This window comes from Ptiloglossa arizonensis, chromosome 9 (assembly GCF_051014685.1).
Source record: "Ptiloglossa arizonensis isolate GNS036 chromosome 9, iyPtiAriz1_principal, whole genome shotgun sequence".
NCBI classification, from domain to species: Eukaryota; Metazoa; Arthropoda; class Insecta; order Hymenoptera; family Colletidae; genus Ptiloglossa; species Ptiloglossa arizonensis.
In genome coordinates this window covers 7531670-7549426 of record NC_135056.1, presented here as the reverse complement: position 1 = coordinate 7549426, position 17757 = coordinate 7531670, and the positions used below count along the sequence as shown (strand labels likewise).

Here is a 17757-nt window from a genome sequence, read left to right as displayed (position 1 = left end):
GGAATTTAAAGAATGCAGAAATTTCTGAAAATGAATGTACGCTACGAATATTTTTAAAAAATTCACAAACTTTTGTCGAAGAACGATGTGATTTTTAAACGATACGTAAGATTTGCGGAATTTTGGGAAATTGTATGTCGCGAGTTCACACTTTGGACTAGGAATGTTTGTTTCTCGTAAGTGATTCGAGAGGATTTTAATAATAAAAGCGTCGAGTTTATATTGTATTTCGTTATAGGTACCTATTTGTGGCAACAATTTTAGTTTTTACAATGAACGAAAATTGAATATCGAAGCGTAACGACTTTGTAATAATAGTCACATTTACGAAGTACTTGCTAAATACCGAGAAGCTGCTGAAGTATTACTCAATATTTTTAGTCAATTTTCACGCGGTACCTAGCTGACTTGTTTTTTAAGTAATTTTTTATACGCGGTCACGGAGAGGTTCGCCACCTCGTTTTTAAAATATTAAGCCGAAGTTTTACAATAAGATAACTAGAGTAATAAATGTTCTCTATCGTTTGTTTCGTATTGAAAATAACACTAATGCTTGTAGTATATTATACGGGCTAAAATTCCGTTGTTAAAATTTCTTTTGAATACTTTATCCAAAAGTAAGATAAATTTACTGCTTCAACTTTAAGCTTCTGTAAACAATGTTATTCAATTTTCGTCCATATACTGTATTTTTGATTTAGAAATGCCAGTTGCAAATATTTCACACGATTGAATCATTAAGAGAATTTATTTCCGTATTGATATTCGAGTTTTGTATAGATTCTTACAAATTTTCCAAACAGAATTATCGACCAATGACTAAAATACTCGTTTTACTTATTTACCGATATCGTCTACCACACGTTCTCTTCTTAGCAACAAATCACCCTTTGTGTATAATTTGAAAGTTTCGAATAATAATTAACAAAAACTTTTTTTCCTCGATCGACACAATGCAATATCTCTACAACTTTGAAATACACATGATTGCAGAACCGTAACATATATATTTTCCGTTTACGCAGATGTTATAAAATTTCTTCTCACCCACTATGTCATTTCTGTAACATATTTTTCATCCATTTATTACAACGAGTAATATTTTGCAATTTCGTTTACAATCTTCGAAAAAATTATACACGGTGCGGTTCAAAGTCAACGCGGCTCGATCTTTGTTGAAAGAATTCAAATCTCGCGGTAAAGCGGGAGAAAATTATTAAGACGTTGATTCGGACATCTGTGTCGAAAAAAATCTCGATTCATCGAGTCGCTCGAATTTGTCCGACGCTATTGTTGACACGGAAGCTGCTCCAAACCACCGATAGCGTTTCTTTTCAATGTGGTATTGTGTGACTCACCGGTGACCCACGGCGGCTCGACGCGTGAAAACCGAGCGTCGGGCCATTTGTGGTCGTTTCTAGGGCGGTTAGGGGAAAAAAAAAAAAAAAAAAAAAAGGAGGGGGGGGGAAAAAAAGAAAAAATCAGTTCCATTAGCGGTCAAGCGAACGAAATGGCGCAGCGTGGAGGGTCGCGCTACTTGCGGTTGCTCCATTTGCGGTAGCAAATGAAAGCGCGACTTCCGTTCATAGAGTTTTCCTTTGCACTTTGGCCACGAGAAAAGTGCGACCATTTTAAGAAGGAACATGTCCCGCTGAAAGGTCTTTGCAATTACAAATCTTGCCTAAACTGCATTGTACGATAGCAATTTACCGAAAGAGATACAGAAACTTGGCTATGCTACTACAACTGTTATGTTATTGTCGTTCGCGCGCAATGTCACTTGTTCTTTACGTTTAATCGAATTATACTCGAAGACAAAATGTAGATAAAGATATTATCCATGGTGTGGTTATATTTTTGTACGAGTTTTTTCTATCGCCAAATTGTCCCGATGTTTCTACCATAGGAATCAGTTTGTTTAAGAGGAGAAGATAATTTCAATAGATCCAAGTTTTGAAGATTTTGATGTTAGAAAATTGTACTCAATATTTCAACAAACATAGAGTAATTCTTCTCTATCAGATTTGGTGGAAATATAATGTAAATCAGCGACGGATATCTTATCGGGAGATACTTAAAGAGTATGTTTATGTATACTTAGATTGTGAAAAAAATTGTGGTGAAAATATCAAATTTGGTAAAAAACCGAATGTAAATCAGCGACGGGTATCTTATCGGTTCGAGCCGATAAGAGTATGTTTATGTATTCTCAGATTGTGCAAAAAGTTTGCATAGTTAAATGCACGAAACGTTATAAAACGATCTAACGCAAATATGTTCATTTGGTAGTGGTACGCCATCATGATATGCGAGAGTAGTAGCATGCCTTATGCAAGCGAATCGCGTGCGTTTCTGCGTGAAAGCTAATAAAATCTGTGTGCATCTGGTATTGTTATGTAAATCGTGTGATTATCAACCACGATAAATACAGAAACGACCGACGTAAACTATAGATAAAAAATTTAAGGGCTTGCTGGAACTTATTGACGGAAACGGATGAATATCATTGCACGCGCGTTTGGAAAATTGTTTCGGTGATACTGAGTTTTTTAAATTTTCGAGCCAATGGGTCCTTGTACGACTATAGACGTCGTGGATACTACAAAACGTTTTTCATACGAAATATTCGAAATGATGATTCGTTCAAATACAGGCTCCTACGTGTGTATTTAATGAATTTTGGGACACGTTTGAAATTGACACGCTAAAGGGGTTTCGAGCTCCGCTTTAATGGGACAAAATCAATCCTCGAACAGCGAGTTGTTACTCGTTTTTATTTTATATTTCGAAATTGGTAGGAAACATGAAACAATTTGTGGAGAAAAATCATTTCTTTTAACCGGTTATATCGAACGAAAATAGTTTCGAAAATCATTCATGAGTACATTTTTCACTCGACAAGATTTTATGCATTCGTTGTGTTTTTCCATCGATGTTCATTACATTGTTATTCGCTACGGAACAAATTTCGTCGATTTAAACGTCTCCTTGAAAATTTTCACGATCATCGCGGATGGGCGTATACTGTGTAATAATATTCGTATTAATGTTTCCGAAAGTATTCGTTGATATTAATAATTTTTTGTTCGTAAATTTGATGTAGTCGCGAATCGAAATGAATAATTTGTGAAAACAAATTAAAACGAAAAAGAGCTTAATCGCGAAGGATTTGTTTCATTTCTTTTATCGTATTTTGATATTATTTGCCAAGATAAATTCTACACAGGGTATTCCAAAATATGTGAGCATAACTTAAAAGGAAAATTCAGCTCAACAAAATAAGAAGAAAAGGTTATATAAACATACATGTCCAATATGATCTTGTTTTCGAATTACACCTATTTTTTTATTATACCAGTTCGATTATCTTCGTAGCAATAATTATTCAAAGTGGGCATTTTTTATTCTAATATAGGATTCTAAATGTTTTATCGTAGACCTTTTTAACTTTTCAAAAGTACTAGGTATTGTTCAAATTGACTGTTGCACGCAAGACAAAACGTTATTCGTAAAAAGTTGAAGCTTACCATAAAAAATTACTGGAAGACAAAAACAATTGGCGTAGAAGGTCGTATCGTGCGTACGTTTATAGAAACTTTTTTTTTATTTCAGTATGTTTAATTCACCTTTAATTATTCTCCTAATTTAACCAACAACGAATATTTAACCGTACTCTCACTCTCGAGCCCACAAAAATTGAAAAAGGGTATTTCCAAAGATTGACAATTTTTTCGATTCTCTCCAAGTTCAGCCTGAAGTTCAGTTTCAGTTTTCCGATTACGGTAGGACTTCGATAGTCACAAAAAAAAAAAAAAAAAAAAAAAATGAAACGAATTTCCTCCTGCGAGTATCGAAGTTCGTTCGATGATCGAGGTGATCGATCCAACGAGAATCCCCGGGGATATACAGGGTAGCTGAAAAAAGTATTCGCACACTATACGATAAGGAAATTCCCCTAACCCACGAGTCTAATTTTAATAAAACTTTGTGTGCATATAAAGTATACTGGCCGCCGCGTATGATAATTTTTTTCATCGACAAAAAGTGTTCTCCAGAGGATAAAATCAAAGCCTGAAAATTCAACATTTCTTCGTTTCTTTAATACAATCTTTTTGGGGGACTTTTTTCACAGTTGAACGATAGAGCACTGGAAACTCAACATTTTTTGTAAGAAAATTTTTGTTATACGCATTACGAAGTTATAAAGAAAATGAAAATTATTGCAAGCTTTTCAATCATCATTCAAGTACACTTTCTCTTCGATTCTTCAACTACAATTTTGTAACAGTGCGAAATAGGGCAAAACTTTTCACACGAATAACAACTCCTAGTGCTCTATCATTCCATTGCAAAAAATCCCAAGAAAAGTAACATTAAAATAAAACCTTTAAACCTTCAAGACTTGATTTCATCTTCTCGAAGAAATTTTCTACGGATAAATAAATTTCTCCATACATCTACTATTACACTTTACGCGCAAAACTTTCATTAAAATCAGTCTCCCAATATATATTAGGTTGTTCGGAAAGTCATTTCATTTTTTTTGGTGAAAAGAAAACACCATTTTTTTAGAGTGTATAAACATTTTATGAAATTATATATTCACCATTTTGAAAAACGAAATGACTTTCCGAACAACCCGATATATTCCTTACAGTACGACGTAAGAATACTTTTCGGAGTCATTGCAATAACATCACTCTCAATGGTCGATTGTTAACCGTTCGGTCTCCTATCAACTTTGCTCGTTGTTAAGTGACTCTTCCAGCAGTCAACGGTAGATACCCTCCCGCAATCACCGCGGTGGCATTTATCGAGGTTCCATTGTACTTCCAGCCGAACGAACGCTCCCCCATTTAAGTAAAGCGCGTAAAGTTTCAACAGAAATTGGACCACACTCGTGTCCGCGAACGTAACGACGAATAAGTAGCGTTACCCTCTAAGCCTTGAAGCAACGGCATCACTTCGATTCGATTGCTCCTCTGGATCGATTTTCACCGAGAACCGATCGCTATCGGTTCCTTGAAGACTGGATCGCTTCTCTCTCTCTCTCTCTCTTTCTCTCTCGACGAGTTTCGTTGTTGGTCGAACGACGAAGTAACGCTCGTTAGCGGCGTATCGGACGAAATAAACCGATGCATAAATTCCAATTTATCCCCCAAGCCGTACCCTCCCCCTGGAGCATACTGTGTACCCTCTAGCCAACGTGACGTTGTTGTACACCGTGTCGAATGTCATAAATCGATTCCAGGATACATTTACATCGGCGCGATAGCCAGGCTATCGCATCTACATACACTTCGATCGTGTCTCTCTCGTCTCGCAAAAAGTGAATCGCGAAGCAAACGGTGCGGCGCGGTGTGTGGGGTGTCTCTATTCATCGGTTGAACACCGGGATCACACCGGTGGAAAAATTCACTGTCGTCGACGCAACCGGAAGTCGAGCACCCGGGGCCCGACACCTGCTCGAAAGAACGGGGCGGGTAGAAAAAGATCGAAATGCTCCGCGAAGCAACTAAGTAGCCGTTATGGTCCCTTGGGCGAGGAAAACGCGTTTATAAACGGTCGCGATGCACCGATACGGCGTTGCACACCGCTTACGCTCGGTTTCTCGCTCGCCGCGCGAGCTGCCCGATGCGAATTTGATTACAGCGGAAAATTGATGGTGACTGATAACCCCGTATGAAATACGAAGACGGTGAGTTCCTTTCGCGTGTATAGATTCGGCGCGCCGAGTTACGAGAGAAATGGTACGCGAGTGGACGTTTCATCTTCGGGGACGTTTCTAGACCCGTGGGCCGTAGAAGGCCTTGCCAAACATTTCAAATAAGACATCTCGGGAACTAATCATTTTTTGGGAAGTTACGAACGACGAGGTTCTACCATCCGATTGGATGGAAACAATGGCGTTGGAATGCCGAGAGCGTACGTTCGAAGTTTGTGTTTGAGGTTCTGCAGTGGTGATTGATTCGATTGGAGTGCAAGTGCATTTTTCGTAATACACAATGGGATTTAAAAGTAAGATTAATATCATTCGTTCGTTTAACGGTGGATCAAAGATTGTGTATTGACGATATTTGTAAAATATTGCAGTATTTAGACTAGTAAGTTCAAAGTTTGTATTTGAGATTCTGCAATGTTGATTAATTCGATTAGAGAACGGAAATATGCAAGTGTATTTTTCATAATACACGAAATCTAATGTATGGGATTTAAAAGTAAAATTAATACCATTCGTTCGTTTAACGGTGGATCAAAGATTGTGTATTGACGATATTTGTAAAATATTGCAGTATTTAGAAGAGTAAGTTCGATATTTGTATTTGAGATTCTATAATATTGATTAATTCGATTAGAGAACGGAAATATGCAAGTGTATTTTTCATAATACACGAAATCTAATGTATGGGATTTAAAAGTAAAATTAATACCATTCGTTCGTTTAACGGTGGATCAAAGATTGTGTATTGACGATATTTATAAAATATTGCAGTATTTAGACTAGTAAGTTCAAAGTTTGTATTTGAGATTCTGCAATGTTGATTAATTCGATTAGAGAACGGAAATATGCAAGTGTATTTTTCATAATACATGAAATCTAATGTATGGGATTTAAAAGTAAAATTAATACCATTCGTTCGTTTAACGGTGGATGAAAAATTGTGTATTAACGATATTTATAAAATATTGCAGTATTTAGACGAGTAAGTTCAAAGTTTGTATTTGAGATTCTGCAATGTTGATTAATTCGATTAGAGAACGAAAATATGCAAGTGTATTTTTCATAATACGTGAAATTTATTGTATGGAATTTAAAAGTAAAATTAATACCATTCGTTCGTTTAACGAACGTTTAACTTTGGATCAAAGATTGATGTATTAAGATATTTGTAAAATATTGCAATATTTAGATATACTCGGCTTCTTTTACCGCCTTGAAAAAACGACAACACTTTTGATCGTGTCGTTAGTGCATCGTAACAAAATTTTGTTTCCAAAATTTTGAGAGTTGCTCTAGCTTTTCTAATCCGGAAGAAAAAGAAACATTTTCTTAGACATTTAATAAATTTTTTATCGATTCGTTTGATGATTTATCGGGCCATTGGGAAGGAATTTGCGAAGCGAGAAAAATCGTGAAATGCAGCAAAAATGTTCATAAATTGCCCAATGGGCAACTTTAAGTTACACGAGACCGACCTCGGCATTCCAACGGTTTTATTCACCGCTGATTCGATTAAAGAATGTTAGTAACTATACTTTAATGATCGAATATTGTAGGTTTTCGAATCATTGTCGGATTTTCAGAATTTTTGTTCCATTGTGCGACTGTTAATTTGCAAACTCGGACGATTCTCTTTAACTTAACGGAAACGTGTACACGAGCAAATAAATCGAAAAAGACAATGGTCGAGTTTTTAAGGATTCGAATTGAGCGAAATTGATTCGTGTGATTCGTCATGGACTCTAAAAGAGAAATTATAACCTCTGGAAGGACAAATTCTGGACAAAATTTGTCACAACACTGGTGAAACGTTTTATTTCGAGCTTCGAATGGAGATCGGTGGATGTCGGTTCGAAAAGGGTCAGATGTAATATATTTTGAAACAAGAAGTTAAAGTATGTAATTTTTTTTATAAATATTAGAAACTTTAGAAACGATTTTAAGCAATTTTGATTGTCAACCATTTTACACTCAAGCCTTTGCGTATTTTTGTTCAAGTAAATTCTCTTCGAGGAAAATATGTAAACTAGTTTATCGTTGCTCCGTTCGTAGATATCGATCGGTTTATTTTCAAACACTCGTCCAGCGTCGATTTTAATACATCCAAGTCGTTGAACTAGGTTTCTAAAAAGTTCTTAATTAATAAAATCTTCTTCGTTAAATTCGAAGAGCAGAGCATACCTAATATGAATTTCTCGCACGTTTTGGTTGATTAAAAAACTATCGACCGTGTTGTACAAACTATTGACAATTATTTCCTACACCAATCGTACGACTTAAAATCATTCGTGTGAAATCATAAATAGAGAAACTCAACGAAGAAAATGTTCAAGTATCAGGAAACGACGTACTCTAATAATCAGGCGGGTCATTGTCTTTCGAAACACTTACACGAAATATTACGATCCTATCGATCCAACAATGCTAATTAAAATCTATTAGGTCGACCATCCGAGCGTCGTACATTCCAAAACAGTTTCGGTACTATATCAAGAAACATGGATCGATGTTATTAAAGTATTAAACGAGGGTATTCTAGTTTCGCAAGAGGAGATCCTCGAACATTTCTCTGAACAACTACAGGTTCTGCCACCACCAGTTCTCCACCGGCTTCAAATTCACGAACGTCTCCGCCAAAGAACATGGCGGCTGGCGAACGAGACTGTATTCACAACCGTATACGGGATCTCGCGGTTACGCGAAAGGGGCGTTGAGAAAATTCCTGTTTCTGAACGGTTGATCCACGAATGAAACTCTTCCGTCGGAACTCCGCTTCCACCGGCCGTGAAACCGATCGGTAAGCGTGGTGGATTCTCACGGATGACTTTTCTCTAGGTATCTATCACGTGCGAGGGCAACGCGAAAAAGCGACGAAATAAAGCGCTCGGTTGCTAAGTAGACAAGTCACCGTTACGGTTGTTGAACGAAGGAAGCTCCTAGATGATCCATCACGGCGTATCGTGCACAGCTTTCTAACAATCGTGCTACCCGAGCTCGCGAAAGCCGACCTTAAACGGAACTGCCGCCCGGGTGAACGAAAACTTTGGATATTTCCTCTTTGGCTAACTCTATCGAGACTTGCATCGGGGCACGCAACTTCGAGAGAGATGGAGCTAAATAGGGCCAAGCTGTCGCGCTAACTATACCACGTAACGGGATACTTAACGTCGCAAAGCGTTACGTCGATGAATCGGAACTTCGAGTCGTTTTTCGAATCGGAGATATTCATCCAAATTTGGCTTTCGACGCCTATGGACACTCGGTGTACGGTGAACGCCTATGGGCGTTCAGGTTGCGTACACGCTCAACGTGTGAACGGGTCTTCCGCACACGGCGCGCGTCGAAGTGCGTGGTCAAAGGGTTAGGTTAGTTCGTCCAGTTCGTTAGGAATACGACGCGTTCGACGCATCGTCTTTTGCTTCCCACGAGCTTTACTAGATGTCGCGCGGTTGAAACGCTAGATGGTGTTACTGCAGCGAAGTAAAGCTACTTGACGAACGTAGACATCTGACTTGAATGCGACTGATCTATCGTAGGAGATAGGTTCGGAGGTTTTAGGCACTTGGGACCAGGAATTAGTCGATGTTGTTCGTATTCTGCTCATAGATGGCATTCCAATGATCTTAATAGTGCGAGGGGATTTTAGAATTTTTCAAGGATAATTTTTCTCGAATATGTCGATACTATTGTGATGTATCGATTCGTATTGTGATTGAATCCAATCCAATACGAGAATACTTTAGAAGTATTGATATTTTTGATCGAAGTCGGTTAAAATGATTTAGTAGAATTTAGTGTAGCTACTATGTTTGCAACGCGTTCACTTATTCGATAAATTGTATTTTTAAGGAGAGGGGCAACAGCCTGATAATTAATGTAAAAAAATAAACGTTTGTTTCCAAATATCTATTTTGTATTTTAAAGTTAGCTTATTCGTTAAAAATATCCAGAAAAATGAACACAGGAAATGCATCGATGCGCGTCATTAAATGCGCGCAATTGCGATTTGAAAATGAATTCGATAAATGTAACTTGTACGCGACGATTCTCTCTGAAATATTAATGCTTCGTCGACGAAACCACGATGTTTAAATAGTATTCCCTTAAAGTTTACAAATGGTTATCGATACAAAGAACGAATAGCTATGTATTAAAATATGTATCGTATAAATTCCGTTACGTATAACCTACACGCAACAGGTCGCGCGAGTCGTTATAAAATAAGAATAGCGTTTGCACCATCTGGCGTTCCAACTGCGCGACAACTAGGAGCTGGTCGGGAAGAAGGTATTCCGATGAAAATATTTTTCATTGAAAAATTAAAACATTTTCTCCGTGTGGATCGTCTATGCGGCATTAAATGGTAGAAAAAGGTATAAGTATTTCATTTTTGAAATCGTTTTACAAGCTCCGCGTTAAAACGAATATTAATTTCACGTTATTTTGCGATGTGTGTGCATTATCGAGCGTTCTTGGTAATCTCGTAACGCTAGTTACTTCAAACTAGCGCAAACAAGATAATCTTCGATAAGTCTCTTCGCAGTGTACCTGGATCTTGCTCAAACTCGTTTCAGAGTAATCTATAAAATTAGTCGAGAAAAAAAGAAATATATATATATATATATATATATATTTCTCGACTAATGTATGTATATTTTTCGACTAATATATATATATATATATTTCTCGACTAATGTATATATATTTTTCGACTAATATACATATATTTCTCGACTAATGTATATATATTTTTCGATTAATATATATATTTCTCGATTAATATATATACATATATAATTTTTTTCTCGATTAATATATATACATATATTTTTTTTTTTCTCGACAAATATATACATATATATATTTTTCTCGACTAATGTAAATATACACATATGCCTTCGAGGTAAAAAATCAATCCATGCAGTCTCTAAAACCGTTCGTCCGTGTTCCGGGGAAGCTGAATGCTTCGAACGAACGGATTACCCATGCCGAGTGCTCGCGGGATACGGCATGTTTGTTGCGGGAGAACGTTGCGTCAGAGTTTGGAGAACGAAAGAAAAGAATCCAAGCGAGCGACAAGTGTGCGTCGTACAACGTTTCATAATTTTTGGTATCAAATCGAAAGGTTTCGAACATTTGTACTCTAATATACGGTGAATTGACGTTAGTGACAATTACCTAGTTCGTAGCCGCAGCCTTTGTGTTTCCCGTTCGTGATGTTCTGGAACAGGGTTTTGTCGGCGTCGCTGTCGTGGAGCTTCGTCGAGACGGCCACGCATAGGTTCTTGGTGGCATCCCAGGCACAATGAGGATCCTGAAGTGCCACGCAGGATGCACAGGTGGCTGCTGCCGGGGCATCGCAATGGTAAAGGGGCACAGCACGAATCTCAGAGTCCGCGAACACGACCAACTTGCTCGCCTCACCGGCCAGATGGACTACCAAAAGATCCTTAATCGCTTGACCTGAACGCGACAGAGATCATTCGTTACTTCACCTTCTTACGAACGTTATTTATCGTCTTACGTATTTATCCTCCACCATTTTTTCTCTCCGTTACTTCTCTCCTCCACTTATTTCACATTCTTTCATTCCACTCTTCTTACATTGTTTCCGAGATCAGATTAATAACAACTTATACCTCTACCTTGCATTTGTACCGAACGCGTAATTAACTTTACTTTCTTATTATTATTATTATGTACCGATACTGTATCATTATCGTTCCTTTTTGCCTTTTAACGTGTACAATTTCTGCACGATGAAGAAGCATTATTAATGTTCTTATTAATATTAACGATTTCGTGCTCGTTTAATCGCACAAGTGTCCGACAGGTGTATTACCAGTCGGTTAATATTAACGTTTACGTTATTTTGTTTCGCGGGTTCTCTTTGAAAAATACAATTCACGGAATCGAAGGAACTCGATGATACTTCTAATCGTTCTTTTCAAATACACTTTCAAAGAAACGTTACAGGTTCCATTGGAATTTTCTATTTCTGTGATTTTTACTTTAGCAATTAATGAACTTATTTCTCCAAGAGGACTCAACGAAGAAAGAACAGAAAACGTTAGTGTTGATTGTTCGCTATCGACCGCGTACGAAATTCAATATTCGATCGAAACGCAAAAATAACAAGGATCGATCTCGTTTCTGAAAATCTTCGCAGGTTGGCAATTTTTCCATGTCTAACTGTTCGACGAACGAAAGAAAATAATATTCAACGCGCCTCTTATTTTCTTCAAATTCTACTTTATCATTTTAATGTTTCCCTCTGATTTAGTCGCACCCCGTTAAACAACCAGAAATACATCTCCCGAATCTGTATTTAGTTTCGCTCGAATTACTCGTTTCGTCGTGTCGAACGTAAATTTTCGCCTCGCTTCGTCGCGACATGCGCGGTAGAATAAATCATACGAATAATCGAATATTTGCTTGGAAGTCCGTGACAGTTCATTCAACGAGTCGAAGAGCAAACGCTATTTCCCTGTTTTCCTTTTTTCGTTAAAAGTCAATGCCGCGCGATGGAGGAGACGACACGGAAGATCACTCTTTTTTTCCTCTCAATTTTTTTTTCTTTGTTTTTTTTTTCTTTGTTTTCCATGGGAAAAAAATCGGATCGCGCGACACGGGGTTCGCGTATCATTCAACCACGAGGGGGGGAGGGATTGATTAAATTTCTGAGAATTGAAATTTAGATTTGTGATTCGATCGTAACAGCGACGTCCCGAAATTCCCTGCTTTGCATTGTAATTGGGTCGATGGTTATCTGATGCGTACGATCGAATCGTTGAATTTCACATAGGTCGTGCGTTATTTACGCAGCGAAGAAACGAGGATATTTTTTGTTTTTCGAGCAGCTCACCGTATTTCAGCACTTGAACGTCGCTGACGATAACCTGGCTAACGTTCACCAGAGAATCCAGTGCGCCCGTGTTGAGCGCTTTGAGCACCCGGCCGTCGTCTGGGGATAATTATAAAATTATGTTAATTAAATCCGTCGGACACGCGCGTTCGCGTTTGTCGCGTGTGCCAGGATCACGTGTGTGTGTGTGTGTGTGTGTACTCACCTGTTCCGATGTAGAGGATGTCGTAGGCCTTACCATCCAGTGCCTTTACCTGAGAATCTACAGCGACTTTGGTAAACCTGTAACTGTATGCACTGTTCGCTTTAATCGTCGGCGTTTAAAATTACGTCGTACGGAGTAATTTAAGGAAAAATTAAGAAAAATAAAGGAAATGGAAACGATAGCATTTTTCACGCGTGTTTCCATCGGTTATTGAAATTATACAGGGTGCTTCTGAATGGTATGTACGAGTGGATATCGAGTGATTACTCTTCGCGAGAAAATATGAAGAAAGATGGCAGAATAATTCTTTTTCGTTCGAGGTTTAGTTTCCGAGAAAATCCAGTTTGAAGATTCGTTTCGTAGATACGCATTTATGGCCGAGTGAACGATTTTTATGCAACATTGACGAGTGAATTGGAGCAACGATTGATAGGAATATTTTACCAAGAATATTTTATTATTTGGATTATAGAATTTGTGAAATTGTGGTCCTTGTAGTATGCAAAGAAATTTTAAATTTGATTTTCTCGAAAACTAAGGCTTGAAGGAGAAACAATAATTCTATATTTATTTTTATACTTTTTCACGAGGAATCATCCGATTTGTGTCTTGGGGCTTTATGAATTGATTCTAAACTCCGGAACGAAGGAAATAGATCTTACCAAACACGAGCTGGAATATTTTTTATTTATTCCTCGAAATTAGTACTTTTGGCGATCGAGGTGATGGAATGCACGTTTTTGCAATGTAAATAAATCACGATACTTGCATCGTGTTAGCGATGTTATATCCGAATCTATACTGTAAGTTTCATACAGAAAGTTCATAAGAAAGTCATTATGGAAATACAAATTTATTTCATCGTAATTAGAATTTATTCGACACTTAATCGATGATGGGTAACTATTTTTGTTTAATGACCTTTTTCTGCTAGTGTGTATCTTGTAAATGTAAACATGTTACGTCGGTATAAAGCGAATGAATTTCCGTAAAGACTTTTCCTCCAGCCATTGCTATTAAGTTTATTCGGTATTTAATTATGATTTTTAAATTCTCGACAGTTTATTTGCATAATGTACGATTCTTGAATGTCTGCATCGCAGGTGTAGTTGTGAGAATTGTTTTTATATTAGAATTGACGCTGTCTTAAATACAAAAGATAATACTGTTACTATTTCTTTCGTTTCTGAAGTTTATTCAATTCTTTAGGGTCGATAAGATCACCTAAATTGTTTGAAAAACAATAGGAGAGATCGGAGCTTGTCTTAATTTTTAATCAATATTCTGTTCCATCAATGTTACTTCAAATACGATTCTTTTAACTATCATAATCGAATCGGTAGCTCTTTACCTAATAATTTGTTTAATATTTCCAAATTAATTGTACTCTTAATGTAATTGAAAAACCAAATTTATCTATCAACAACAATTGGTAATTTAAATAAAAATTGACCTCGCATACGGGGTAATTTGTCACGAATTAAAAACTGCGTCTCTATTAAGAATACTATAACAAAAATAAATGTGATTCTTACGATAACTAGAAATACAAAAAAAACTTTTGAAACAACTGGAAATACAATCTATCCATATATATATATAGTGCATCAAGTGTCTGCAATTCACAAGCTCGCAATATGCACTTGGTGCACCGAATACACTTTTCATCGTTAGTCTCTAGTAAATCTTTTTTTTTTATCCCCTAAATAATTTATTCAAAATAATATATTCAAAAGTAAATAATTTATTCCCAAAGTGATTTTCGCGTATCACAAACAACGCGTGGAAGCAAAAAGAACCTTTTCTGCCTTTAAAACTTTCAAGCCCCGATTTTTCCCATTACGAGGACATCGGTACTACCCGATTGCTTCGTTGAACGCGACACGTGCGTTAAGAAAAGGGAGAACTCACTTGAAGCTGACTTTGGTTATCACAGGTAATGAGAAGAAGGACTGAACCGCGTCGTCCATGAGGGGATGTGCTTTCACGAAGTTCACGGTAATGTCTGGAAGTGTCCTGGAGTCGTTGACGCACGCGCCGGGCCTCGGCTCGGGCACCCTTTCCGGAAGTACACGCAGCCAGTTGCTGTTTATGGTCTCCTGTTCCTTGAACGCACCCTGGAAGACTTCAAGGACGTTCTTCATGGAGAACGCGCAGACGGCCGAGCCGCCGATCGAGTTCACGGGGGTGGTGAACACACCGTAAACCAGTCGATCACGTTCACCGGCGTAAACACCTTCCGTGACGTCACTAGTCGACTCTGTTGGAAATAATTGCAAATCGCTCGATAAAATACTTCCAACGAGCGGCCGGTTTTATTTGGTTAATTTAACACGTTGATCGCGACCATCGATTTTTGTGAGTCGAGTGGGCGCAAGGGGGTCAGGGTGCTTCACCGGTGTACCGCCATTTTCAATTTACCGACCAGCGAAGGATTAAACCCTCGACGACGTAATTCCCACCAAAGAATTATTCGATAATCGTTATTTTATCTCGATCGACCAAATGCTACTTTGGCATGTATAATTAACACTAGATTTACCGATCAGTCAGAAGGACTGGTTTCAACTGCCTTTACAAATTTCTTTTAAATTCCATGGAAAATTTTCACAAGAGTTTTTCTATTTTATAGGTATAATCAACTTTTTCTATTTTGTAGGTATAATCAACTTTTTCTATTTTGTGGGTATAATCAACTTTTTCTATTTTATAGGTATAACCAACTTTTTCTATTTTATAGGTATAATCAACTTTTTCTATTTTATAGGTATAATCAACTTTTTCTATTTTATAGATATAATCAATTTCACAAGTTTTTCTTCTCAATAATCGATTTTTTTGAGACACGTATAAGAAACACCTTAATATACCGAAATCTATCGCTAGTTCTAGTGTTAAGTATTTTTTAATAGGAATATTATACATGCAAGGATTTCGAAGGAAGACTCAATATGGGAATGGTACGATAATTACCATTTTATCTCGATCGACCAAACGATATTCGTTTTGGTATGTCTGATTAAACATCTTTTGATAGAGATACTAAATACCCAGTATTTCGATGAAAAATTCAATATATAAGTACGTGTATTTTAAGGAACGACTGTTTCCGACTACCTCATTGAATTCTTAATATAATAAACAATCGTATATTATCGTCTCGCAGAAAACATCTTAGAAATGTACATTCTCTGAACATTTTTTCAAAGTACATGATTAATGTCACGGTAAATGATGTTGGAATCTTAAAAGACATTCTTCGAATCTTATTCAAAGTATACGTTCAATGCAGCAACGATATTCATACTTTTGTTTCTAAACGAAATAATATACCTCGTACAAAAATTCAACGCGCGTAAATAAAAAATTATCAAGTCTAGAAAATATATCGTAAAATGTATTAAAATCACAATCGATATTTCCAAGTATCGTGACAAATATTGTACAGACGTAATTATTAAATTTTGGAGAATTGAAAATTTTCATTGCTTCGAATTTAACGATATTATTAAATTCAACGTGATTATAAAATTTTGGAGAATTGAAAATTTTCATTCCTTCGAATTCAACGATATTATTAAATTCAACGTGATTATTAAATTTTCATGAGAATTGAAAATTTTAATTCCTTCGAATTCAACGATATTATTAAATTCAACGTGATTATAAAATTTTGGAGAATTGAACATTTTCATTCCTTCAAATTTAACGAATTTATCAAACTACCCTCTAACATTGAACATCTTTCAAAATATTACAAATCCTATTCAAGTTCAAATTCGTATCGCATCGTACACGACAATTCAATTAACAGAACTTCAACTTTCTAGTCGCTAATTAAACGGGTATTGCACGCTGCGCCACTGTCTCGTTAAGGATTAAAGACTGTGCGTGGTGTCCCGACCAATTACAATCTCCGAATACCTGTTGGAAACCAGAAATTGTTAATCAACGGTTATTAGTTAGAAAGTAGCGGCGCGGGTGGTGTTCTACGATGTTAATGCGATACCTCGTTAAGAGGTAATAACAATTTCGCGTCCGGTGGCGCGCAACGCGTGTTATAAAATTACTGTCCTTGTAAAAATAACAATTCAAGTTCACCGTACGTGCGAGAAATTGTAATGTTAATTCCGCGGGTGGTAATAAGGTGTTAATATTAATCTAAGCGGCAACCTCCGGTATAACGGGACCGAATGACGTTACTGGCATGGTGTAATATCAATTACCCTGGCCGCGTGCGCGAGAAAATATGTCCTTTTCGTGTCAGCGCAGCCCCTACACCTATGTAAAGTGTTGCTAACATTTTCAGATATCGGATCTAATTGAAAATGGCCCGTAATGCAGCATTAGCTAACGCATTACCGCGTCAACGAATTTTATTCCCAATCTAGCACCACCGTCTCCGCGTTGAAAATTTATTCGTGGAACGACGATATTGTTCCGCCATCGCAATCGTTTCCACGGATAATGGTGAGCAATACCTGTACCTGTGATTCGATACCGAAACGAAAATTGACAACTACAGTATCGTACCATTATTTCGAATCTCGTTGATATCATTTCACCCTCGTTTTATCTTCGAAAGATCGGTACACTGTTTTCGAACGTAATAAGTACACTTGTGAAACGTACGAAGAGTTTTTCAAGTACGAGAAAATGTTACTTTAAATCTCGTTCTTTTTCTTTTCGAAATATCATTTTTATTTTCGATCACCGCAAAGATGCGATGTCGTCAATGGGTTTGAAATTCAACGACCGATGAATTCACGTTTCGCGTAAGTTTTGTTTCTCACGAAATTTATTTGCGTTATCGTGTAACTGTTCACAAATGTTTATTCTACGCTGAATTCGTAATTTCTTTTATTTTCAAGATACTTGATACACGACTTTCGAGTCGAAGTTTTGTTCGATCGAGAATGTTTGCTATTATCGGTAAAATAGAGAAAGCTTCGCGTAAGATGCGAA

At 37.1% G+C, this 17757-nt stretch overlaps 1 protein-coding gene across 3 annotated transcripts in view; it reads right to left on the bottom strand.

Moving 5' to 3' along the window:
* The window catches only part of LOC143150923 (semaphorin-1A), a 715101-nt gene that overhangs the window by 11195 nt on the left and 686149 nt on the right, over positions 1-17757 (bottom strand). For 2 of the 3 annotated variants that reach the window (XM_076319521.1, XM_076319523.1), the window contains exons 10-13: positions 14704-15052; positions 12793-12884; positions 12588-12686; positions 10901-11185 (exon numbers count right to left, since the gene is read on the bottom strand). In XM_076319521.1, coding sequence (XP_076175636.1) covers positions 10901-11185; positions 12588-12686; positions 12793-12884; positions 14704-15052 — 825 coding nt within the window. The remainder of the gene's footprint in view (positions 1-10900; positions 11186-12587; positions 12687-12792; positions 12885-14703; positions 15053-17757) is intronic. The other variant, XM_076319522.1, reaches the window with a different exon arrangement.